The sequence below is a fragment of the Mesocricetus auratus genome, unplaced genomic scaffold (assembly GCF_017639785.1).
Source record: "Mesocricetus auratus isolate SY011 unplaced genomic scaffold, BCM_Maur_2.0 Super-Scaffold_100008, whole genome shotgun sequence".
Taxonomy (NCBI): Eukaryota; Metazoa; Chordata; class Mammalia; order Rodentia; family Cricetidae; genus Mesocricetus; species Mesocricetus auratus.
In genome coordinates, this window is record NW_024429192.1 from 53,035,620 (window position 1) to 53,061,218 (window position 25,599).

Sequence of the window (25,599 nt, forward strand, 5' to 3'; positions counted from 1 at the left end):
GTAGTGATGAATGAAATCCTTCACTAGTGGTTATTCTGTTTGCAAGTCCCGAGGATGAAAGAGCCATATGTGTTAGTGTGTTTTGATTACTGCCCACAACAATCTTGTGACTGACAGTATTGCTTTGAGACTCTTCAGAATGATCAGAGATCTGGGAGGCAGAGTGCTTCCCTGGGGTACAAGAAAGTAAGCATGGGAAGTATGGGAGGCTGACTAAGAGATTTGGGGAGAGATGAGATAGAGAAGTAAGAATGAGCCTTAGCCAAGGTCTTAGGTAGCAAAGGCAACTTTGCAAATCAATCTTTGGATCTGTGATATGGCTGAGTGGTAGAGCATTTGTCTGTCATAAGTTCAATTCCCAGTACCACCTGAAACAACAAAATCAGTCTGTAGAGTTAGTGAAATGTCTCTGTTATTATTTGTATCTACATGGTACAGGATGGGGGGGGGTGTTTGAGTTAGTTGTAAATGATTTTGTCAATGTCTGCCCAACCTCTGCCCTGTCCCCATTCCAAGTGTACTCTGATTCCAGAATGACTCTAGCTCAGGTTCTGAGGATCAGTCCCAAGACCTCAAGAATGTCAGACAAATGTGAGCACCCAGCTTTTCCCACAGGTAAGCTAGACAGTCAGTACATCTATTTGTTGGTTTTTCCAGCCTTGGGACCTTAATCCCAGTGCCTACCTCTGGGAAAAAATCAAATGGACCAAGCAGGCACAAGCTAGAGCCAGGAATTGGGATCTGAGTTCTTCATTCAACTGATAGTCACTTGAGGCAGGGAGATCTCTGATCCATAGCCAGCTGGGTCTATATAGTGAGTTATAGGACAGTCACGGCTACACAGAAACCCTGTCTTGGGGGGGAAAGATCATAACAGCTACTGTGTGTTAAACGCTGATTGGTGATCCAGAAGTGCAGAAATGAATATTCAGCTTCAGTCCTTGAGAGTGATCAGCAAATAGGAAATTACAACAAGCAGTAAGTGCTGACAGGGTTTCATTTAAAGCGCCTTTCTGGGCGTTATCTGTAGAAATGTCCCACAATCAACTCCCAAAATACTATATCATATATCCTTAAGTATGGAAGTGACTGTAGAGTACCACTGAGCTGTATATCCAGTACGGTACTTTAACTAGAAAATAAGAAAGTAGGTAAAAGGGTTTGCAGAGAATATGGGATATGTGGTAATTGCCAAGGGTTAAATATTACACAAACCAATTGGGAATATTTTACCTTGATGAACCTTTCTTGTTTTTGCCTTGGTATTTTACTTTTTAAAAAGGGGGTGGGGTGGGGCGGGGCGGGGCCTGGAGAGATGGCTCAGTGGTTAAGAGCATTGACTACAGCTCTTCCAGAGATCCTGAGTTCCAGTTCCCAGCAACCACATGGTGGCTCACAGCCATCTATAGTGGTATGTTGTCCTCTTCTGTCAGGCTGGTGTATGTGCAGATAAAGCACTATACACATTAAAAACAAGTTGTGTGTGCAAGAGTCCAGAACCGGATGTATGGTATTTTGGCGCTGGAGAACAGGTGGTTGTGATATGCCTGATATATGTGCTGGGAATCATGCTGCGGTCTTGTGAAGCCCGGGTTGGCCGGCCTCATACATGGCCAAATCAGGTCTTAAACCATCCTTCACTTCCTAAAGGTTGAAATTGCAGACGTGCGCCGCTTCATCCGGTGAGAGGGCATTCCAACGAAAACTAGACTTCGAAGCATGTAAGCAGGAAATGATAGTTCCAGTTATTAAACGATAAAAGTTCTAGGTTTTACGCCTTCTCAGAGCAGTAAGCGTACGAATACTTGTAGCGGGACCCACGTTATGAAAAAAAATGCCCACAGCTGACGCTTCAAAAAGCATCCTCAAATCTTGGAGCCATTCGGGTGCGCCCTAGTGTCAGGACAAGGGAGGACCCCGCTCGGCTCGGTGGTGCACAGACTTGGCTGAAACACATCGCCTGTCCCTTTCCGCACTCCACATGCACTGGATAAACTACCGTCGCCTTCTATGTGGGCTTTGTGCATCTCCAACCGACCACCTCACTAAAGCCGAGAGCACTTCTGGCTGAGCAGAGCCCGGCCCAGTAGACCCGACCTACCGCCAACTCACTTCCGGGGCACGACTACCCTAAGCGGAAGGGCTTTCAGCCCGGGTCCCGCTGTCGCCCCTCCCCTCGGCCTTTTGCGCGACTAGGGCGGGACTTCCTGTGTCGTGTCTCCTCAAGCGAGCCGGTACTGCTCTGCCCCGCGGTGCGGGTCACCGTCTCCCCCGGTGCTCGCCAGCCCCAGGGTGTCTGTCCCCGGGTGGGAGGGCGCCATGGAGGCGCCGCCGCCCGCGCCCCGCAGCCGCCTTTGCCGGGTCTGGGGTCCGTTCCCCCGAGTCTTCGCTGCCGGTGCTGTGGCTGCGGATCCCCAGGACTTTGCGGAGGATCGGGAGCCGCATTCACGTGTCTCAGAGCCGGGTTTCCCGGAATCCGGATGGGACCGCCTCCGGCACCTGTTTGCCAAAGAGTAAAAACGCCGCGGGTGTGTGGGGAGGGTGACTCGGGGTCATCGCAGCGACGCTGCCGGAGCGATCTCTGCCCTGCCGGAGTTGGTTGACACGCCCGCTGGATTTTAGAGTCAGACTCATCCAAAATCACGCTCTTAAAATAGCATCGTACCCCGATTTTACATTCTGGAAAAATCGAGTCAATCCGGCTACTGTCCTGTGGTAATCACTGGGAACTGTATTTAGAGGTCCACGCTAGCATTCCTCTTCATGTTTCATTTGGCCTCAAGCTTTGATCTTTCTTGGCCGGTAGTGGCCCTGTAGACCTCAAGTGGGCGTCGGGGAAGGGCCGAGAGAGTTGTCAGCCTTATTTTTATTTTGCACGAGAAACTAAAATTAGTGACGATGTTCCCCTTCCCTTCTCTGCTTTTTCCTTCCCCTCTGCCCCGTGTTCTCACCTCCACCTTTAAAAGTTATGTTTGTGTGTGTGTACACACACGAATGCAGGTGCCCTCAGGCCAGAGGCATCAGACCCTGGTGAATTTGGAGTCACGTGTAGTTGCAAGTCAGCTGACAGGATTCCAGGGAACTGAACTCGGGTCCTTTGCAAGATTAGTGCCTGAGCCGGGCGTTGGTGGCGCACGCCTTTAATCCCAGCACTCCGGAGGCCGAGGCAGGCGGATCTCTGAGTTCGGGGCCAGCCTGGTCTACAAGAGCTAGTTCCAGGACAGCCTGCAAAGCCACAGAGAAACCGTCTCGAAAACCAAAGGAAAAAAAAAAAAGATCAGTACATGATCTTAACTGCAGTCACCTCTTCAGCGCCCCCCCCTGCCCTTTTTTGAGACAGGGTCTTGCTATGAAACCCTGGCTGTTACGTGTAGACCACCAGCCTGGCCTGGAGCCGGAAGCAACATTCCGTTCTCAGCCTCCCAGATTCTGGGACCACTGGCCTGTGCTAGGCCAGTTAAGACCTCGTCGGCCACAGGAGCTGCACTCCCAGATCTACCTCACTTCCAGAAACTAGATATTAAAATGAACAATGTGACGAGCAAATGATTAGTTCCTTGTATTACTTTCACCTAATATTTATTTAACTTTTTTATTACTAGTGAAAGTTTAACCTTTCTTGAAGTAATTTACCATACTACCCTGTGTTATCAATTGATTAAATTAGTTGGGCCAAGGTAGCTGACAGACTTGTATTTAATTATTCTATTAGTTTCATCACGTTTTTATTTTGTCTTTTTAAGAAAATTATATTTGTTTTTATTTTATGTGTATGGATGTTTTGCCTGCATGTATGTCTGTGTGTCCCGTGCCTGATAATGTCAGATCCCCTGGAAATGGAGTTACAGACAATGTGAACTGCCATGTGTGGGGACTAGGAATGGATTCTGAGCCCTCTTCAAGAGCAGTACTGTGCTCTTTAACTGCTAAGCTGTTGCCCCAGCCCCTCGTGATCTTTGTTTTAGGAAATACTATGGCAGATATTTCTCAAAGCTCCTTCCTAAAGTTTGTATATTTTTGAGATCTTCTGTAGTATATAGGAGATTTATTTTAGTTTTTGAGGCAATGTCTACCTGGGTTGTAGACCATAGTAACCTCTTGCTTCCACCTCCCAATTGCTGGGATTACAGACTTGCATGACTATGACCCACACAAGACAGTCATTTTGATCGGTATTATAAACCACAGAGTATTGGAACTAAACAAAACTTGAGAAATAATCTAACGCAGTTTTTATGCTTTCATCCATCATGTGAAAGGGAAAAGGAAGGTTCAGAGTGACTGATCTGACTGCATGATGTTTAGCAGACCCCAGATCACAACACTGTTCCTATGCCTACTTCCATCCCGTTCCTCAGTCCTGTCACCTTTCCACCATTCTTTAGCTGCTTGCACTGACTGTGACATTTTAGAGTCTTTACTGTTTTTATATTTATTTCATTTTCTTTCCTGGGGGACTATGAGATGGCATGCTAGCCTCAAATGCCTGTGTAGCTGAGAATGACCTGATCCTCTGCCTCCATCTTCCAAGTGCTGAGATTACAAGAGTGTACTGCACACTCAGCCTGAGCCTTTATGGCACTAAATTGAGGTAAAGATTACCGTCATTGAACTAACTATTCAAAGTGTTAAACAAAGAGGCAAAGCGTTGCTGTCTTCTGGCTTGTTAAACTTCAAGTCCTTTTACATTTTTTTCTGAGTTTTACAGTAGATCAATTTTTTTGTTTGTTTTTAGTTTTTTTTTTTTCTGAGACAGTGTTTCTCTGTATTGCTTTGGAGCCTATACTGGAACTCACTCTGTAGACCAGGCTGGCCTGGAACTCACAAGAGGTCCACCTGCTTCTACCTCTCGAGTGCTGGGATTAAAGGCATGTGCCGCCAACGCCCAGCCATAGATCAGTTTTTATGTAGATGAGTTTTTAAAGTTCTGTTCAATATAAAATACATAAAATTTAAATGATGGCAGCTCTCCTATTAATGTAAATGTAAGGATTTGTTTTCTGGAATTTTAAGTTTTGTATATGAAAATTGTGGTGATTGAGAATTAGGATCCCACACTTTCAGAAGATAGTAATCTAAATACTGGTTCATGTAGGAGGGTCACTATAGGACTGCTGTATTGTTTAACTATTTTAAGAGTCTGTCCTGGAAAGACAGGGCGTTGGTGGTGCATGCCTTTAATCCCAGCAGCACTCAGCACTTGGAGGCAGAGGCAGGTGGATCTCTGAGTTCGAGGCCAGCCTGGTCTACAAAGTGAGTTCCAAGACAGCCTCCAGAACAATACAGAGAAACCCTGTCTCGAAAAACCGGGGGAAAAAAAAAGAATCCATCCTGGAAACTCTTAAAGTTCTAGTTTTTATATATTTGAGAGACATAATTTGAATTAAACAGCTTTTCCTTATTTTAGTTTGGCCTTTGCTGCCTATTGCATAGTAAATTTTCTCAATACTTCCCCCCCCATTTTATGATTTTTATGATGCCTGCAGTGACATCACTTGAGGTGAAGGCAGAAGGATTAGGAGGTCCCAGACAATGTGAGACATTTTCTCGATAAAGTGTCTCACTGTGCTCTGCAGGTGGACCTGGATCTTCCTCGCTCAGTGAATTTCCTGTCTCAGTCTCCCAAGCGTCATGACTATAGGCTGGAGCCATTGTGATAGCGTCCAGTGCTCTTTGTAGTGCCATCTGAGTATATCATAAAACGAGTTTAGTAAGGAGTTTGACTTTTTTTTTTTTTTTTTTTTTTTTTTTTGGTTTTTACGAGACAGGGTTTCTCTGTTTTGGAGGCTGTCAGTCCAGCCTGGCTTCGAACTCACAGAGATCCACCTGCCTCTGCCTCCTGAGTGCTGGCATTAAAGGCGTGCGCCACCAACGCCCGGCAGGAGTTTGACTTTTTAAAGGATACTTATTTTTTATTACATGTGTTTGAATGTTTGCATGTATGCCTGTGCACTGTGTAGGTGCTTCATACCCAATGGGGCAAGAAGAGTCAGATATCCTGGAATTTGAACTATAGACATTTGTGAACATCAGGTGGGTGCTGGGAACTGAACCTCAGTCCTCTGCAGGTACAGCAAGTTCTCTTAGCAATTGAGCCATCAACTCCAGCCTCTGCGTTTTGACACCTTTAGAATCCACGTTTCAGGTGTTTAAAATTAGTATTTTATGTATGGGAGAGATAGCTCAAAGGTTAAGAGCACTGGCTGCTCTTCCAGAGGTCCTGAGTTCAGTTCCCAGGAAACTCCTGTTGGCTCACATGAGATTTGGTGCCCTCTTGTGGTACGCTATTCATGTGATGTTTATTAGTTTAGAACTTAAAAACGAAAGTATTAGTCTCTTTATCCAACTCAAAAATTTTTCTTTATTTCTAGGGTTATTCGTTGTTACTTAGAAAAATATTTCTAAGTGTACTTATTAATGAGTATTCATAGATGAGCATATCTATATAAGCAACACCAGAAGTTGTCACCGGTGTCCCAGGAGCTCCCTTTCCTGCCCTCTTCCCAAGGATAATTACTATCCTAGTTTTCTAGTAGCATAGATTGCTTTTGTTTAAGACATATGTGTATTGTTGTTTTGTTTTTAGAATAGGGTTTCATTATGTAGCAAAGGCTGACTTCAATCTCATAGTCCCCCACCTCAGCTTCCTGAATGCTGTAATTATAGGTGTCCACCATTATACCAACTTGTGCCGCTCTTGTATCACCGCGCTATTTAATTCACAAAAGCATTTCATCAGTTCTTCCCATAACAAAATGTGGTGTAAGTGTTTGGTATCATTATGAACACGGTGTTTTGAATAATGTCCCAACAACATTTTCTTTTTGGTATTTTAGTGAACATCAGAACATTTCAAAGGAAGTTGAATATATCTACAAGGCAGCTGCTTCAGCAGGCATCATTGGCTGGGCATATGGAGGAATACCTGCTTTTATTCATGCTAAAAACCGCTATATTGAGCAGAGTCAAGGGGCAATCTATCATAACCGCTTCGATGCTGTGGTAAGTACTGATGGGCTAATGGGGATACACCAATTTAACTATTCTCTTTACACTTCATTTTTGTTAGATATTGAATTGGGAGAATTTTGGAATGTCAGGGTGAAGAAATTAAATCTACAGCAATGGAAGCACTAAGATCTTTTTTTTCTTGCTTAGCATCTAATAGTAGATTACATACTGAATTTGCCTCATGCCTCTTTAGAATCCATTAGTCTGAAACAGTTTCTCTGTCAGTCTTGCCCTTGGGCAGTTTTAAACATTGTAGATCATTTGTAGAGTGCCCCACAATTTTGCTTGATAGTTTCTGTCTTAGGGTTTCTATTGCTTTGAAGAGACACCATGGCCACAACTCTTTTTTTTTTTTTTTTTTTTTTTTTTTTTTTGGTTTTTCGAGACAGGGTTTCTCTGTGGCTTTGGAGGCTGTCCTGGAACTCGCTCTGCAGACCAGGCTGGCCTCGAACTCATAGAGATCCGCCTGCCTCTGCCTCCCGAGTGCTGGGATTAAAGGCGTGTGCCACCAACGCCCGGCTGGCCACAACTCTTATAAAGGAAAACATTTAGTTGGGGGTGGCTTACAGTTTCAGAGGTGTACTCAATTATCATCACAGTGGGACATGGTAGCATGCAGGCAGACATGGTGTTGGAGAAGGAGCTGAGAGTTTTACATCTCTTTTGTTTGTTTGTTTGTTTGTTTCCATACAAGGTTCCTCTGTAATGTTTCAGAGCCTATCCTGGAACTCACTCCTATTGATATGTAGGCAATAGGAAGTGGTCTGAGACATTGGGTATGGCTTGAGCATATATGAGACCTCAAAGCCCAAAGCCCACCTCCACAGTGACACACTTCCTCCAACAAGACCACACTCATTCCAACAAGGCCACACCTCCTAATAGTGCCACTTCCTTTGGGGTGCATTTTCTTCTAAACCACCAAGTTTCTCATAATAAAATTGAGATTTGTGAAAGGTGAAAGAGTTATACAATCTGAAGAGAATCTGAGCTTGAGGTCCAGCCTGGTTGACTGAGTGAGTTCCGGGAAGCCAGAACTACACAGAGAAATCCTGTCTTGAAAACAAAAAAATCAGACTTGTGGACCTTGATGGGACGGTGACTAAAGATGCTTGCTGCCAAGCTGGACACCCTGAGTTTGATTCCCAGGATGGGGGCAAGGAGAGAGCAGACTCTTAATAAGTTGTCTTCTGACCCCTGTGCATGCCCTGGCACACTTGCATGCATACAGAGAGGGACAGATGGACGGAGGGAAAAAGATTTAGACTTGTTTCTTGGCAGAAGTACCCTAGAATTGATATTTCAGTACCTTGTTTCAGAAGCATATGCTGTCTATTTGTTCTCTGACTCTTGGTGTGAACTTATTTACATGGGTAAGATGAGATCTGCCAGGTTCTTATAGCATAAATAAGTATTTTATAGATTCTTGTTAGAGACCTTCAGATTTTATAAATATCTCGTTTTATTTTCATCTACCCTGTGCTTTTAGAATTCAATTTATTCTTTTTTGTTTTGGTTTTGTATTTTTGTGGCAGGGTTTCTCTTTGTAGCTTTGGAGCCTATCCTGGAACTCGCTCTGTAGACCAGGCTGACCTCGAACTCATAGAGATCTGCCTGCCCCTGCCTCCCAAGAACTGGGATTAAAGGTGTGCGCCACCACCACCTGGTGAATTCAGTTTATTCTTCCTTGAAATGGTTCTTACTGTCATGATTGTTGAATGGCCTTTTTCTAATTCTAGCATTTTTTTATAATCATTCGTTAGTGTGCTAAGTAGTAGTACTAGTAGTCACCCCTATTATATTTATTTACTCATTCACTTAATTAATAAATAATAATAAAAGTAGTAATGAGTTGTTCTGAGAAATGTGCTAGTTAATTTTGTCATTATGTGAGTTTCAGAATATACTGCACAAACTAGGTCATCTTCTAGGAACACGTAGTGTATGTGGTCTGCTCATGAAGTGTATGATTTTTATTTTATTTATTTATTTATTTATTTATATTCTAGACAGGGTTTCTCTGTGGCTTTGGAGGCTATCCTGGAACTAGCTCTTGTAGACCAGGCTGGTCTTGAACTCACAGAGATTCATCTGCCTCTGCCTCTTGCGTGCTGGGATTAAAGGTGTGAGCCGCCACTGCCCTGTGAAGCACATGATTCTTGTTTGTAATTTGTTTCTATCTATGTGCACTCAGAATGTCTTATTTATTCAATAGAGTTATATCCCATTACTGTCATTTGCTCTAATACTCCAGTTGACTTGTATTTAGGACAATTGGAACCCTTTTAAATCCACTGCCTGTGAGTTTTTCTGTTTTTGTTTTTTAAGAAGTGTCTTGCTTGGTAGTCCAGACTGGCTTTCAGCTCTTATTCCTGCTCTTCTATTCCTCCTCTTGCAAGTGGCCAACTCAGAGTTGTTTTGGTTTTGTTTTAGACAAGGTTTCCCAATGTAGCCCTGGCTGTTCTGGAACTTGCTATACAGGCTAGGCTGGACTTGAACTCACAGAGATCCTCCTACCTTTGCCTCCCCAGTGCTGAGATTAAAGTTGTGTTCTATCATGTCTGGTGGAACTAAGATTTCTTTTAGGGAAGATTGGTATTTAGAAAACAACACCTGGATCCTCGGTGTACTCTACTCTTCCGAGGTATTATTGCTTTTAGACTGGACAGACAGAGTTTGGAAGTGTGTGTGTGTGTGTGTGTGTGTGTGTGTGTGTGTGTGTGTGTGTGTGTGTGTGTGTGTACATACCATGGGCATGCCTGCTGTCTGCAGAAGTCAGAAGAGGGTGTTGGGTCTCATGGAACTGGAACTGTGGTTTGTTTCAAGCCACCATGTGGATGCTAGGAACTGAGCCCTGGTTGCTCTTAATTGCTGAGCCATCTCTCCAGCCCAGCAGTGAACTTTATTGATGGTACTTGAAAGTAGGACTCCCTAAGTCCCCCACTTCTTCTGACAGTCTGTGATGGAAACTGAGGGCAGATACTCAGTGCAGTGGGGGCTGAGTTCAGGCCTAGAAGCTGAGGGTCTTTCTCTTCCTCTTATGTTCTTGCTGAGATGGTACTCCAGGGCTTCTTACTCCTTGAAGGTCAGGTGGGCCAGATCCACCACTCTTTTGCCTACCTGAATTGGTTGTCATGTCAGAAAATTAGCTTGACAGAGTGGTTATTGAGGGCAGTGACCTCAGCATCAAAAGTGGAAGAGTAGTTATCACTGTTAATGGTGCAGGAGGTAACCTGCCATTTGATACCACTCTGTGAGCCCTTTAGGGTGACTTCTGATTTCTCTTCTACTACCTTCTTTTATGTTTGTTTGTATTTTTCAAGACAGGGTATCTCTGTGTAGCCTTGGCTGTCCTGGAATTCACTCTGTAGACCAGGCTGGCCTTGAACTCACAGAGATCCGCCTGCCTCTGCCTCCCAAGTGCTGGGATTAGAGGTGTGTGCCACCACCTCTCGGCTTCTTGCTCATAATCAGGGTTGTAGCTAGCACTGCATGAGAAGATATGGCTCTCTCTCAAATGGGGAGGAGCCAACAGCTTCTTAGCCCTTTTCTCTGACTCCCGAGTCTTTGCTCATGTTAGTACTTAATGATAGTTCTAGAATTTTTTTCTGTGTTTCTGTTTAAGTATACCTGAGTAATTTGCAGTTGACATTTCTGCAGTACAGTTGTAGAATAAGGAAAATGTCCAAGTATCTCGGAGCCTCACAGCATTTTAACAAATTATTTTTAGCAAAGTGCACACCGAGCTGGCACGAGGGGCTTCATTCGGTATGGCTGGCGTTGGAGTTGGAGAACTGCAGTTTTTGTGACCATATTCAAGTAAGTGCTCGGTTGTACAAGAGTTGACTGTATCTTTTGGGTCTGGGAGGCAGTGTCTTACTATATCTCAGGCTGACCTAGAATGCAGTGGAGTCTAGGCTGTCTTCAGACTTGTGATTCTCCTGGAATCATGTGCTGTCTTGCCAGTATTCTTGTAGGAGTACATTGTTTGAGCGAAAGGTATTATTATGAAAGTGGACACTCACATGGAAATATTCATAATGCCTTTTCCATTTGTGTGTGTGTCAGTGTCTATGTGCCAACACCTATGCCATAGAGTGCATGAGGCGGTCCAAGAACAACTTGGAGGAGTCGCTTCTCCTTTCACCATGTCAGCCCTGGAGGCTGAGCATAGGTCAGGCTTGGCAGCAGGTGTCTTTATCCACAGAGCCGTACCGCTGACCCTGAAATGCCCTTTTCTTAATAACCTGTAGGGACATGAGAAACTGGTTCAATGTTAGTTCTGATTCCATGATGGAGCTCTACAGCTCAAAACGGATTTAGAGGTTCCTTTTTCTTTTATTTTTTTGACATGGGTGTCTTGTTATGTAGCCCAGGCTGGCCTTAAACTCAAAATCTTACTCTCCCAAGTCCTAGGATTACAGTGTGCCACCATGCCTGGAACAGAATGAACCTTTCGAAGAAAGGAAAATGCTGTAGAGCCCTTCTTTCTAAGTTGACTCTTCTAAATGAATATTTGTTCTGGGAACTAGATTTTATTGTTTCATTCTTCAACAGATTTACCTAGAGACCCATAGGCATGTTAGTGTAGAACACACTGAAGGGGCCTAGACTAGAACAAGGATTTAAAATACAGGAATTTTGTTTTTGTTTTTGTTGTTGTTGTTGTTGTTGTTGTTGTTGTTTTTAAAGACAGGGTCTCATGTAGCTCAGTCTGGCTTTGAACCTCTTGTGTAGCTGAGGATGAGTTTGGATTTCTGATCCCCCTGCCTCCAGATCTCAAATGCTGGGATTATAAACATGAGCTACCATGCTTAGTCTGATGTGGTGCGGGGATTGAAGGTAGACTTTGTGCATGATAGACAAGCTACCTCTTTAGTCCTAATAGGATGTTTTAAAACTATCGCCGGGCGTTGGTGGCGCACGCCTTTAATCCCAGCACTTGGGAGGCAGAGGCAGGCGGATCTCTGTGAGTTCGAGGCCAGCCTGGTCTACAAGAGCAAGTTCCAGGACAGCCTCCAAAGCCACAGAGAAACCCTGTCTCGAAAAAAACCAAAAAAACAAAACAAAACAAAACAAAAAAACCTATTATTTCAGTGAAAGTAACAGTCAGGAAGGTGAATGGGTGTACCTTGAATGAAATCTTTTCTTTGTCCTCTCTTCACAGCACAGTGAACACTGGACTAACTGTGTATCAAAATAAAAATGCCTTAAGCCATTTTGTCATTGCTGGAGGTAAGGAGTTTTATTCTTGTCACATTTTAATTTCAAGTATGGTTTAGAATATATAGGATTTATGAATAAGAACTGTGAAATTTTTTGATTGTCTTCACACTATATCCTTTTCAACCTTCATATAAAATACGCTTACAGATAGCCTCATAGTTGACCCTTGGTAGTTACTAAAAGCAGACAAGATCTTTGCTTTCATTAAATTTTACCCGTGGCAATGGGCCAAAAAACACAAACAAACCCAGCTTCTATGACAGAAAGTAGCAAATAGGTGGGACCGGATGTGACATGGACAGGGTCGTTGAAGCTGACACCTGCAGATTGGGAAGGAGCAAAATGTAGGTGAGTGGGCTAAAGAGACGTCAAGAGGAAATGGAAGAGATGTTCTGCAGAAGCAGCTGGTGTTTCAAGCGCAAGGAAGGAGATAGCTCGGGGTGAGACTGGGATGGGAAGGATGAAGGGTCAGATTTTCTCATGGTAAGAGTTTGGTTTTGTCTAACGCTTTCTTCCTCTCTGGTGACACACCATTTAAACATTAAAAATAGAGCATAGAGGCGTGTGTGGTGACAGATGCCTGTCATCCCTGCAGTTGGAATTCTCTGGAAAAGCACACAGGAGACTCCACATCAAGGAAGTTGTTTAAAACAGTCAGGGACTCCTGATACAGCCAGCCTAAGGTTCTGATTTGTTTGGGGTAAACCACTGACTACTAAACCAGGCTGTATTTTAATGGTGCTGTTGAGGATACAATAAAACCAGAGGTAGCTGCTTGAGAGGCCAAGACAGGAGAATCATTTGAGCCCACAGGTTCAAGGCCAACCCAGGTAGCATGTGAAGATACTGTATCTTAAAAAAAAGTAACAACAAAAACAAAGGGCAATAACAGGGATCTCTGTGCACTAAGGAGAGACTAGTGTGAGCCTTAGCAAGCTAATTTTATTTGTTTGTATGTGAGTTCTTGTGGACACAGAAAGTAAAAACTAGAAAAGATAATGTAAACTGAAGTTTAAATGCATTTTCCAGCCCACAGACAGATTTGTTGTCCAAGGGTAGAACCTTTAATTACAACTTACTAAGAATTGTTAACTGACTCTTTCCAAGAAGCCAGACATAAAAATAAGAACTTAGAACACACATCAGTGGCTGTGCTCTTCAGGAAAATAGAGATTTGATCTAGATAAATCACAACCTAAAAGTAGAACCTCAGCCATGTGAGGGACGTGGTAGGAAGATCAGAAATTCAGGCTCATTCTTGTCTATGTAGAGAGTTTGAGGCTAGCCTGGGCCATGAGTCTTTGTCTCAAAAAGAAAAAAGTTTTTTTTGTGTGTGGCAGTTTTAAGTAATTAGTTTTCAAAATCAGTACTTTTTAATGGAAACAACTTGACCAAAAATCTGTCACAGAATTTTGAGGCCCATTAAAATACAAGTTTAATGAGAAGTCTGAAAAAAGAAAAAGAAAAAAGTTCATTTTCAACAGTAATAGCAACAAGACATGGAAAAATGTGAGGTGGGGTGGAAATTTCCGATAGATAGAAGGAAACTATATGTTGAAAAGAGCCGACAAACTCAAATAATGTCAAATCAAAATGTAATGCTAAAGATAGAAAATTTTAATCAAATGAAAATAGCTGGTGTTGGTAGTACAGTAATGGAAATTAAAAATTCACTGGATGATGGCAAGGGATAGGACTTGGTGGGTAAAACCACTTTCCATATAAATGTAAGGAACTGAGTTCAAATCCTCAAACCAATGTTAAGATACATCTGTAATACCAGCACTCCTATTAGGAGATGGGATACAGAGACAAGAAAATCCTTAGCTTCCCAGCCAGCCTTCCATAAGCAGTGTGGAAAGACAACAGAGAGACCCTTAAGTAAGTGAAGAGTGAGGACCCATACCTCAAGTTGTCCTTTGAACTTTACATGCATGCTATGGTACATATGCACACACATGCATGCGTGTACACACATATACAAACACACAAATGTGCATTTGTAATCATACAAAAATATTTTTAGATTTTTACTGGAGAAGAACTGAACCATAGACTTAAGATAGCAGAGGAAAGAACCAGTCAGGCATGGTGGCTTACACTTCTAATCTCAGCAACTGGAAGGCAAAGACAGGAGGACTACCTCAAGTATGGGCTATAGAGTAAGACTATGTATGAAAAAAGTTTTGCGAGCTTCAACATTTATGACTCTAGAAAGCTCTAAATTTATTTTGCTTTCTGACTCTGTGCTGTGTCGCCAGCACTTTCACAAGTTTCTGCTCTTCACCGGACAGTGATGGCACATCTTTAACCCCAGCATTTGGGAGGAAGAGGCAGGAGGATCTCTGTGAGTTCCAGGACAGCCACGGCTACCCAGAGAAATCCTGTCTTGAAAAGCCAAAAAGAAAAGACAAGTTTCTGCTCCTCAATAAGGAGATCCTGCTTGAGGACACACCTAGCACATGTGGGGCCACCGCAGGCCCTGCTAATGTGCTTCTCTGTTTTACAGTTGTTCAGCCCATGAGGCTGGGGTCTCAGCTGGTCTGCGTGTACACCAGACTCTTGAAGTAGGCTCTCATGCCAGTTAGGGAATGGCTTGCTAGCCAGGCAAGGGCAAGAAGGCAAAGAGCAAGTTTCCTTCCTCCTGTTCTTATACAGGCTTCCAGCAGGGTGTGTGTGTGTGTGGGGGGGGGGGTAGCCCAGATTAAAGGTGTGCATTCCTGCCTCAAAGATCCACATTAGAATGGATCTTTGTATTTCAAGTTAAGCAAAAACTCCCCCACAGTTGTGCCCCTCAAGTTTGGGGTTTTAGTTAATTCCAGATATAGTCAAACTGGCAACCAAGAATAACCACCACACTTGGAGACTGGAGAGATGACTCAGCAGGTAACAGCAGATGTACTGCCCATACCTCTCCCAAACTCATATTCTGAAATAAAAATTATTTTTAAAATAAGAATGTTCATACCCCTTGTCCCAGAATTTCATTTCTGTGAGTTCATTTTAAAGAAGCCATCAAATGTGTGAAGATTTATGTGTAAGAGTGCTTTTACTTAAAACATTTACAAATAGAAAATTGGTGTTAAGATAAAAATTTGTGGTATGTCCATGCAATTAGAATCATGTGGGGAACTTCAATATCGAAAACTGAAAATTTAATGATAATGGAATTTAATAATATATTCACAGAAATTTAAAAGTTTAGTATATATAACATGGCCCCATTTTGTTTCTCAAAAATATTTTATTTGGAAGTATACTCTGAATGATATCTAGGTGAATATATAGTAGTTAAATAGAAATATAATCCTCATATTAAACACTTAAACTATTTGCCACCTAGGATGGCATTAGTGAAGGGGGCAAACAGCTGGCATGTATGTAACACAGTTGGTGGAATGCTTGCTTAGCATGCACGGAGCTCTGCACTTCCTCCTGAGCTCCACAGTCTCTAGGTGGTAGTACATGGCTGTAATCTCAGCACTCACAAAGAGGCCAGAGGTCCAAGGTCATCCTCAGCTTCCTACTGAGTTTGAAGACATCTGGGTTGCATGAGACCCTGCTTTTAGAAAGGAAACTTTAAACCAGTGTCCTAGAAATGGAATTCTAGTGAAAAGGAGTGCACTCCTTGTGTCGGTCACCAGGTGGCATTGTATGCTAAATGCTGCCTCTGCAGGTCGGCCTGATTGCACTGAATAGCAGGCAGTGCAGATGGGGCAAGGCTGGGAGAAGGCATAATGTTCAGGGGCTAGTGAAGGGGTTTGTTGTTGCTGCTGTCCCTTAAGTTTGGACAAATTTGCCTCAAAGAAGGAAGAGGTGGGAGAAGGTGAAATGAATGTTGATTTTTTAAAGAGGAAATGGGTATAAGAAATGAAGTAGAATGGTGTTAGAGCCATAGGAGAGACTGCGGGTTTGTTTTGTTTTGTTATTTGGTTTCTCTGTGTAGCCCTGGCTGTCCTGGAACTCCTTCTGTAGACCTTGAACTCAAAGATCTGCCTGCCTCTGTCTCCCAAGTGCTGAGTTTAAAGGCATGAACTGCATGCCTTCCCCCCACCCCCAACTTGAGACTGAGTATATTTAAAATGTCTAATGTATTTACAAAATATTTTCTTCCTTTGACTGTGGAGTGGACAGAAAGTTACCTTCATGGCTGACACTATACTGTTCATGATGGGTTCAGAAAGCTCATGTAGAGGTCTTTGTTCCTACTGTAAATGCTGGAAGTCTAGCATTTAAAGATGATTTAATATTGCCTTTTTCCTCCCTTTTAAATAGCTGTCACAGGAGGTCTTTTCAGAGTAAACTTAGGTATTCGAGGCCTGGTGGCTGGTGGTATAATTGGAGCCTTGTTGGGGTAAGTGTTAACCTGGTTTAGTCTAAATGGGTTGTTTACTAAAGATGTTCATTATAAAGAACAGATTTAGTCTGCAGAGTCTTTAAAGATTTATGTCCTATATTGACAGTGGCTGCAACTGTTCAGTTCCTTATTTAGGGGGATATGAGAGGATTGAACCCAGATACTAGTAAATGCTCTGCTTTTTAAAATTGTGAATATGTATTTTTATTATTTATGTGTACACGTGTATGTCTATGTATGTGTCCAAGGAGTGCTGGATCCTTTGAAGTTGGAATTCCAGGCAGTTGTGAGCTGCCTGATATGGGTGCTAGGAAAAAAACCCAGGGCCTCTACTCTACAAGAACAATAAATATTCTTATCACTGAGCCATATCCTCAGCTCTGGCTGTCCACTTGTTTTATTTATAGTTATTACTATATAATTAAAACAGTAAAGAACACTCAGTAGAGTTAAATAGAATATATAGTCAAGAATCCTTTTCCCTGGGTAAAATATGTGTAAACATTACCAATACCTGAAATTACTTGTAGTTTGAACAATTCATAGGGAGCAAGAAAAATGATCAGAAAATTGTTCACATAGAACGTGTGCTTTGTAATATTTTAAAATTGTATTTTTTATTTAACTGGATACATATTTTATTTAAAGGTTTTCTTCCCTAGCTAAAATGCTGAAAATTTGAACAATTTCAAACCTACAGAAAAGTTGGATGATTGAGTATATTAAGACCCTATGAAGCTAATCCCAGCATTCGGGAGACAGAGTCAGGTGGATCTCTGTGAGTTCAAGGCCATCCTGGTCTACAAAGTGAGTTCCAGGACATCTGGTGTTATTATACAGAGAAACTCTGTCTTGAAAAACCTTAAAAAAGAAAAAGAAAAACAGGGGCTGGAGAGATGGCTCAGAGATTAAGAGCACTGGCTGCTCTTCCAGAGGACACAGGTTCAATTCCTAGCACCCACATGGCAGCTCACAGCTGTCTGTAATTCTGGTTTCAGGGGATCTGATACCTTATACCAATGCAAATAAAATAAAAAGGTAAATTATAGAAAGAAAGAAAAGAAAAGAAAACCAAAGGGGGAAAAAGACTTTTGTAAAGACCCATATCAGGGATGGGCATGTAATTCAGTGTCAGAGCATTTACCCAGCATGTACAAGGCTAAGCCAATCCCTAGCACTACTCAAAAATTAAACAACAACAAAACTCAAAGCCCTCGGGTGATTTTTACTGGGATTCACCAATTGCTGACATTTGCCTACTTATTATTTATATACCTATATATGTATGAGATACATTCTTCCTTTCCTTTTTTTGATTAAACCATTTGAGACCTCATAAAATCTCACCCCTAAATGTGTCAGCATGCATCTCCTATGGTGAACTCATGGTAGAGATTTTGCAGTAAACATGTTCTAGCTCATATGTGAAAGAAAGTCTGTATTCAAAGCCCTTCCGCCCCCACAGTGGTACCCAGAATGGTTTTCAGTTTGCTTTGATTAGTCTTGCTTTAGATTTGGGTTAAGTGTTTTTGTCAGGGATGCTGTGTAAGTGCAGCTGTGCCCTTGTACATATCACATCAAGAGACATAGTACGTACCCTTTATAATAATGTTAACTTTAGATAGTTGACATATTGGTTTTCGTCTGTGTTGGCAAGGATAGAGGTGAAAGGAACCACAAAACCCTGTTGGTGGGAGTGTAAGGTAGTACAGATAATATCACAGTCAGTGCGGAGTTGCCTCAAAAAAGTAAAAGTGGTATTTGCATTGGTGGCACACACCTATAGTCCTGGAACTTAGGATATAAAGACAGGAGTTCAAGGTCATCTTTGGCTACATTGCCAGCTTGGGCTACATGAGAACTTGTCTCTAAAAATAACAGTACACCAAAACCAAAATAGGCAGTAAAACTAAAACTATTGCATGATTCAGCTATACTCTCCCTGGTATGTCCCTGAACGAATCTGAGTCAAACTGTATAGATCTGTTTTCCCCACTGTAAGCCAGACACTCCCTTTCTGTTCCTGGGAGCCACCCATATCTTTCTCATGGGCAATCCATGTTCAGAATAGCAATACCTCTCCTCATAACTTCCAATCTGCTTTTCTCCAGCCAGAGGAAGCAGCTTTTAAAGGGCTCCCCCAGATAATCTCCTTTCTGATGAATTCAAATCTGTGAAATCCATGTTTCTATGCAACACAGTAAAGTCAGGTGTGCTGTCTCCTCATGAGCCTGGTGGAGTATTTACCACTCTAGAGCTGTGGGACCCAGGAGAATGGATCCTAAAAATGAGGCAGACTACAGTCTCATGCCATAGCCAACTTTACTCAGAGAATCAGACAATTTACACTGAGGGTTAAGAGGAATCCCATGAATAACATGTTCAATCACAAGGACAAGCTACCCTGAGCAAAAACATTTTTTCCATAGAGGCATTGAATGAGTAATCTAAAGTAAACTCACTCTATCAGATACACCAGAGAGGAGCATGAAGACACAGTTCAAGAATAATTTTATGTTTTGAAAAAAACAAGTTCACAGATACTTTTTTTTCTCACAAGCACTCAAGGTTCTCCTTACATGAATGACTCCAGCACATTTTAGGAAACTTTAGGATTCTCCTTGTCACACCATTCCAGGGCTCTCTGACTATCTCTGCCTCCCTAGTGCTGGGATTCAAGGCATGCGTCACCAACGCCCTGCAGTTTCCCTTTTTAATGGTGCATAATTAATTCATATTCTCTCTCTCTCTCTCTCTCTCTCTCTCTCTCTCTCTCTCTCTCTCTCTCTCTCTCTCTCTCTCTCTCTCTCTCTCTCTCTCTCTCCCTCTCTCTCTGTGACATTTTCTTTTTCCATTCTGCTGATGTAGTTTTAGTTTTCTTTGGCTTAGCAAAAAAAAAATAATAAAATCTTTAAATGAAAGAATTTGACATATATAAAAGTCAAAACTTTTTCCTTGAGGACGCAGGAAAGAAAATTCTGTTTGTCAGAAATCAGGGTCCAGTGTCTTCCTCAGTCACATACCACCTAACTTTTTTTTTTTTTTTTTTTTTTTTTTTGGTACTGAGGTTAAACCTAGAGCCTTGCACAAGATAGGAAAGGGCTTTATCACTAAGCTGCGTCCTTAGCCCCATCCACTTTCTTTATAAGATGGGATTACTCACTGAACTTGGAGCTCATGGATTGGCTAGACAGGGTAGTGAGCAAGCTACCACACCCGACTTTTACTTGGGCTCTCGGGATGCAAATTCAAGTCTTTATGCATGCATGGCAAGCACTTTACCAGCCCCTAAAGAAATTTCTTTTTATTTTTCTTAAAAGATTCATTTATTTTTATTTTATGTGTACATATGGGTACCTGCATGTATATATGTGCATTGCATTCATGCCTAGTGCCCTTGGAGGCCCGAACAGGGCATGGGGTCCCTTAGAGTCAGAGTTACAGGCGGTGTGAACCGAACCTGTGTCCTCTGCAAGAGCAGCAAGTGCTTTTACTGCAACACCATCATCTCTCTAGCACCTCAGTCCATTCTTCGTGTATAACTGGTGACGTGGCAGCTGCCACTCATAGCAGATGTAGGATATAAGATGTTTTGACGGCACTGTCTCTTAAAGCCAGTAGCATCTTCCTCCCAGTGAACCATCCCCATTACATGTCTTGTCCTCCAGGGTCTGGTACTGTCCTGAATGAACTACTCATTTCTTTTTGAGAAGCCTCCAATTTGGAGCAGTTTACTTGAACTGGTCACAAATAGGTATTTCCTCCTTTATCTTGGTTTATTTCTTATCCATGATTAAAAAAAACCCATTTCTGTATCTGTTACTGCTTTATACCAGCCATTTTTTTCTTTGTTGTTCAACCCAGGAGGAAAATGACCTCAGTATTTTTTTTCCATTTGAAAGAAATGTTTAAATTACCAGATGTTTCCGTATCTGACTATGGGCAAGCACTCTGCTATTGATGAGTAAGAACAATCTTGTGTCATGCGGGCTGATGACTTTCTCCTTGAACTTGCTGTCTCCCTCAGCACGCCTGTGGGAACCCTGATGATGGCACTGCAGAAGTACTGTGATGAGACAGTTCAGGAGAGAAGACAGAAGGACCAGAAGGCACTCCGTGAGCAGAAGCTGGAAGAGTGGTAAGGAGCCTGTGAAGACTGCTGGTCTGACTTCCTAGCACAGCCCATGTTATGACAGGGGTTCTCCCCGCTGTCACTCAGATCAAAGAAGAGTTTGGTTTACTGAGTTTTTCCATTCTGTGTTGTCTTTTAAATCTCTTTCATTAAGGGGTTAAAAAATGAAAGACACTAATTTTATTTTTAATCTGATCAGGGTCTTTCCTTAGATCTATCTATCCTTCTTTCTTTCCTTTCTCTCTCTTGTGACTTAGTGGGTTTAATTAGGGTTACTACAAGAACATTGGTAAATAGTTGTTTATAGGAACATGGCCAACTTACAAGCAACATTAACTGCCTATAAATAAATACTCAGAGGTGGGCCAGGCCTCCTGAGCCCCTCCCTGGCCCATTAAGGAATGCTGACAGTCTAACCTTGTGCAAGTCTTATTGGGTAATTACAGCTGCTCTAGGTCACAAGGCTGTGGCCAACTCTTGCCTAGAAGACAGTGTCCACATTCTAGGTCCTCCAGCTCTTACAACCTCTGCCCTCCTCTGTTATATTCCCCTGAGCCTTGCAGGGGAGATGTAGATAGGTACTTCTGTTTTTAAAATGTCTAGGAACTGAGGCAGGGTGATCACAGTGAGTCCCAGGTCAGCTTGGTTTATGTAGTAAGACTTGGTTTCAGATAAAAGTGAAAATGTTCTTGCTAAGTGTCCATATTTGAAATTCTGCTTCTTAATATAGACAAGAACTAGAAGGGTTAAAATAACTGTGTGGATGGGAGGCCACTGTGGGACATGAGCGTTTGCTTTTCCATCTCATCGTTTCATACACTACAGCTTTTCTTTTTCAGTGCTAGAGACTTACTAGGACCTTCTCAATGCTAGACTCTACCACTGAACTGAATCTCCAGGCACCTTTTAATTTTCATTTTGAGACAGTATCTTCCTAAGTTGCTCAGGCTGGCCTCTGAACTTGTGATCCTCCTTTGTCAGCCTCATAGTAGCTGGGATTCCAGGACTGAATCAACAGGCCTGGTTCTGTAATCTTCAGTTTGTAGGGTAAGGTGGTGAGACTGATGACTGACTTTCTGTAGACTCTGTAGGCTTGACCTGGTACTGCTGTCTAGAACTCTTGAAGTGTGAGCGCTTATCATAGTGTAGCTCCTGTGTGTCTGAGATGAAATCTACTGTCGTTCCTGCTGCTTTTCCTCCTCCTCCTCTTCTTCTTTCTCCTCCTCTTCTTCTTCCTCCTCCTTCTTCTTCTCTTCTTTTTTTTTTTTTTTGTTTTTGTTTATTTGAGACAGGGTTTCTCTGTGTAGCCTTGGCTGTCCTGGAACTCACTCTATAGACCAGGTTGGCTGTGAACTCAGACATTACCTGTCTCTTCTGCTGCAGTTTTTTCCCCAGGGATTGTATTTGAATTTTTTTGTGTGTGTCTGACACACACACACACACACACACACACACACACACACACACACACACACGATAGCTCTACATAGATCTCTTCCCAAATGTTATAGGAGAGCAAAGCATTGGTTTGGAGCCAGTAAATCCTTGAAAACTGAGCTTAAATCTCACCTTGACATGAATTAGACTAGGTTTCATTGTTTATTTTGTTCTGTTTCATTATTTATATTGTACAGCCCAACCTAGCCTCAAATTCTAACAGTCCTCCTGCCTCAGTGTCTGAGTACTGGGATTGTGGGAATGTGCTACCACTAGGGTATGAGTCAGCTGCAACCTTGCTTTCCCTAACTTTAAGTCCTCAATTTCTCCAGCTGCTTTAGGGACAGAATTTACTCTAATGCTCTTCATTCCTATTGTTCCTTCCTCTTCATGGTAAGAGGGCATGCGGGGCTTATGGTTATCCAGGTTCTAGGATGATGCACTTAAAATTCCAAGTGGCAATGTAAAATGTAATACTGTGAATTATTAAAACCACGGAAACATCCATTTGTTTTTAGTGCCCTGGATGTCATGAGAGCCTTCTTTTTAAAAACAAAGCTTTAGGAAAACGGTTAGAAAGGAAACTATTGGCTATTTGGTTATGATATAGAACATTATGAAAGAGTTAACTTTTGGGGGATACATGAACAAATAATGATTAAATCCCAATTTTAAAAGGGAGGAGAAGAAAACGAGAGGTTTGTCAGTGACTTGAAGATGGAGAACCTGAGAATAGGCAAAAGTAACAATGTGAAATATAGTAATGAAGGAATTCTTCAGCCAAGAGAAATAATGTTTAAAATGTAGGGACTGGAGAACCAGTACTGGCTGCTCTTCCAGAGGACCTAGGTTTGGTTCCTAGTACCCACATAACACCTTACAATTGTCTGTATTTCCATTTTGGGGAATCTGATACCCTCTTGTGTCCTCTGCAGGCACCAAATACTCATGGTACATAGAAATACATGCAGGCAAAACACCCATACACATAAAATACAATTTAAATGTATAACTTACACCTATCATGAATCTGTGTATGGTATTTCTAAGAAGAGTTCATTCAAATGTTTATGTCACTTTTATGTGTCAGCCTCTGCTTGAAAATAAAATAAACAAATAAGAGTTTTTAAAATTGTCCTAGCAGAAAATAGAGAAGACTGGCCGTAGAGTTTTGATAGAAAAATGGTCAAATTTGATTGAGTTGACGCTTAAAATGTAGGTGGCCTTGATAATCAATGAAAGACACCAAGATTCTTTTTAGGAAAAGGACTGATCTCTTAGTAATTAGAGCCTACTCCTCATAAATATGTATCTGCAGAAATGCCTATATGATTCACGTAGATTACCTACCGATGCACAGTCTTCATGAGGTGAGACAAGATCTGGTGAGAGGCTCACAGCCCCTGAGTCTGAAGGGTAGGAGGACAGCCCAGCCTGAAATGGAAACTTCCCCACAGGTTGTATCCGCTCCCACTCATCACTTGGGAGAACCGCAGGACACAGTGTCCCAGATCATGTTAGGTGTCCAGTGTCCATTTTGGTGCTGTGGAAATCATCACTAGACTGAAAGTAGAGCAGGGTAGGAGAGAGAAGAAAGTCTTTGTATTGTGAGTGCAAAGACTGGTATTTGCTCATGAGTTGTCATAGCAAAGCAGAGAGGGTGTGACAGATATTGCCCTTTTGTTTGAAGTCTGTAAGGACAAGTGCTGAAGCAGAACTTGATAGTGTTTATCCCTTGCTTGTAGGAGACGAAAACTGAAACTCACTGAGCTCCTCCCTGAGGAAATTGAAAGTGGCTTGGAGAAGATTCAGCCTGAGGAAAATGCTCAGAGAATCCAGGAGCTGCTAAACCTCCCTAGGAACCCTTCATCACCAGATAAAGCAAACAGAGACTGAGGACGAGGCTCTGTGTGTGTAGGAAGGCCAGTGCCGGTCTACTCCTTGTCAACCTGACAAAGCCGAGTGCTGGCCTCTTACCTTTTCTCTCTTCACATCAAGAATCGGGCAATCAGAGCTGGGTGCCACACACTGTAATCCCAACTGCTTGGGAGGCCGAGAAAAGATGGTATGAGACTGTTTCAAAAATACACACCCACAAAAAACAACAGAACCAAAACAGCCCAAAGAATTGGGTAACATTTTCCTATCTATACTGATCATTGATCCATCTGAATACTTATATTTCTCCATCTTGCTAGATTTTATATAAGTAAAATACTTCTCAAAAGAGTAAAGTTGGGTTGTCTGGATTGCCTATTCAGTCCCCCGTCTTTTAAGAATATTCTCTAGGAGTAACTGAAAAGAGAAGGGACTTTGTCAAGGAAATGGCCTGTGAAATCGTCCTCCTTTGAACCCTTCAAATAGTGTGGGCCTCAATGCATTTAGTTTGTTTTAATAAGAATAAAAGATGGTTCCCATGCCAGTTGAATATGATTTAGCAAAATGGGAGCAGGTGGGTATTGTTAGAGGCGCAGTCCAGCTTTGTTTCCTATCCCACATCGCTGACAGCATCTGTGCTGTGGTGTACAGGAAAGGCTCAGAGAAGATGCGCCATCCTACACCAAGGAGCAAGGAGCTGGCTACCCGAGAGAAGCCGTCTACAGATTTCAGCTCTGGGCAGATGGAGAAGAAACAAAAGACTGAACTACGCGGGCAGCACTTCTCTGGTCTTTGGTTATATTTTCTTCAGCTCTAGTTGCTTACCGTTAACTGTGGTCTGAACGTATTCAATGGAAGAGTCCAGGATTAGCAGTTTCTAAGTTTTAAATTTTGTGCCTTTCTAGGTTGGATGGGGAAATCTCACCCCGTGCCTCCTGAGATGGAACATGTTCCTTTGTTTATCATTCCCCACTCTGTATCTGTCCGTCTGTCACTTAGTCTTGGTTATCAAATTGAGTCTGTGGAATGACAGTGCTTGTGTAAAATAATGGCATTGAATAATGGCTCCAAAGAGCGTGAGTAGTGCCGCTGACAGTTCACATGCACTAAGACAGGCTCACAGTGAGCATTGCTGCCATGTTGAGGACCCTGTACTGTGGATCAGATGGAGGGAAGAAACTGCTAGCATTATAAATGGAGTTGTACTCACTCTTGGTAAGTTGGTTCTACTCTGAAGCAAGGTCTGTAAGAACAGTGTAGTGCTGTAGCTAAAGCTAAGGCCTCCAGGGGCAAACCACTTCCTTTCCATTTCAACCCAGAGCGTAGCAGCTGTGTGACTTACATCAAAACCATTAGATGAACCTGGAGTCTAGCACGTACTAGGCAAGCACTCAGCCAGTGAGTTCAAGCCTCAGCCCCATTATACTTTGAGTTTCAGGCTTTTCATTAAGTGTAGTATTATATACTTGAAAGTAGAGATTTAGTGAAATTATTCGAGTATATTATTAATCATATATTTTGCATTTCATCCTTGGCATACAACTTCCCAAATCCTGGT

The 25,599-nt window shown here is 42.4% G+C and overlaps 1 protein-coding gene across 2 annotated transcripts; it reads left to right on the top strand.

The window, feature by feature from the left end:
• Nucleotides 1-2,240: 2,240 nt before the first annotated feature.
• Nucleotides 2,241-24,580, top strand: Timmdc1 (translocase of inner mitochondrial membrane domain containing 1). 2 transcript variants are annotated; one of them, XM_005071493.4, is made up of 7 exons: nt 2,241-2,513; nt 6,837-7,002; nt 10,742-10,830; nt 12,179-12,246; nt 16,513-16,591; nt 20,622-20,732; nt 23,909-24,580. In XM_005071493.4, exons 1-7 carry the CDS (start codon nt 2,320-2,322, stop codon nt 24,057-24,059), a joined length of 858 nt encoding a protein of 285 aa, XP_005071550.1. In that variant the 5' UTR covers nt 2,241-2,319; the 3' UTR covers nt 24,060-24,580. The 2 variants fall into 2 exon arrangements, with proteins under 2 accessions (XP_005071550.1, XP_021083648.1); XM_021227989.2 differs by lacking the exon at nt 2,241-2,513 and adding an exon at nt 3,787-4,591.
• The last annotated feature ends 1,019 nt before the right edge of the window (nt 24,581-25,599 follow it).

Coding starts and splice junctions, on each gene's coding strand:
- Timmdc1 (XM_005071493.4), top strand. CDS start 2,320: ATGGAGGCGCCGCCGCCCGCGCCCCGCAGCCGCCTTTGCCGGGTCTGG. Junction 7,003..10,741: donor ATAACCGCTTCGATGCTGTG/GTAAGTACTGAT, acceptor AATTATTTTTAG/CAAAGTGCACACCGAGCTGG. Junction 20,733..23,908: donor GAGCAGAAGCTGGAAGAGTG/GTAAGGAGCCTG, acceptor CCTTGCTTGTAG/GAGACGAAAACTGAAACTCA.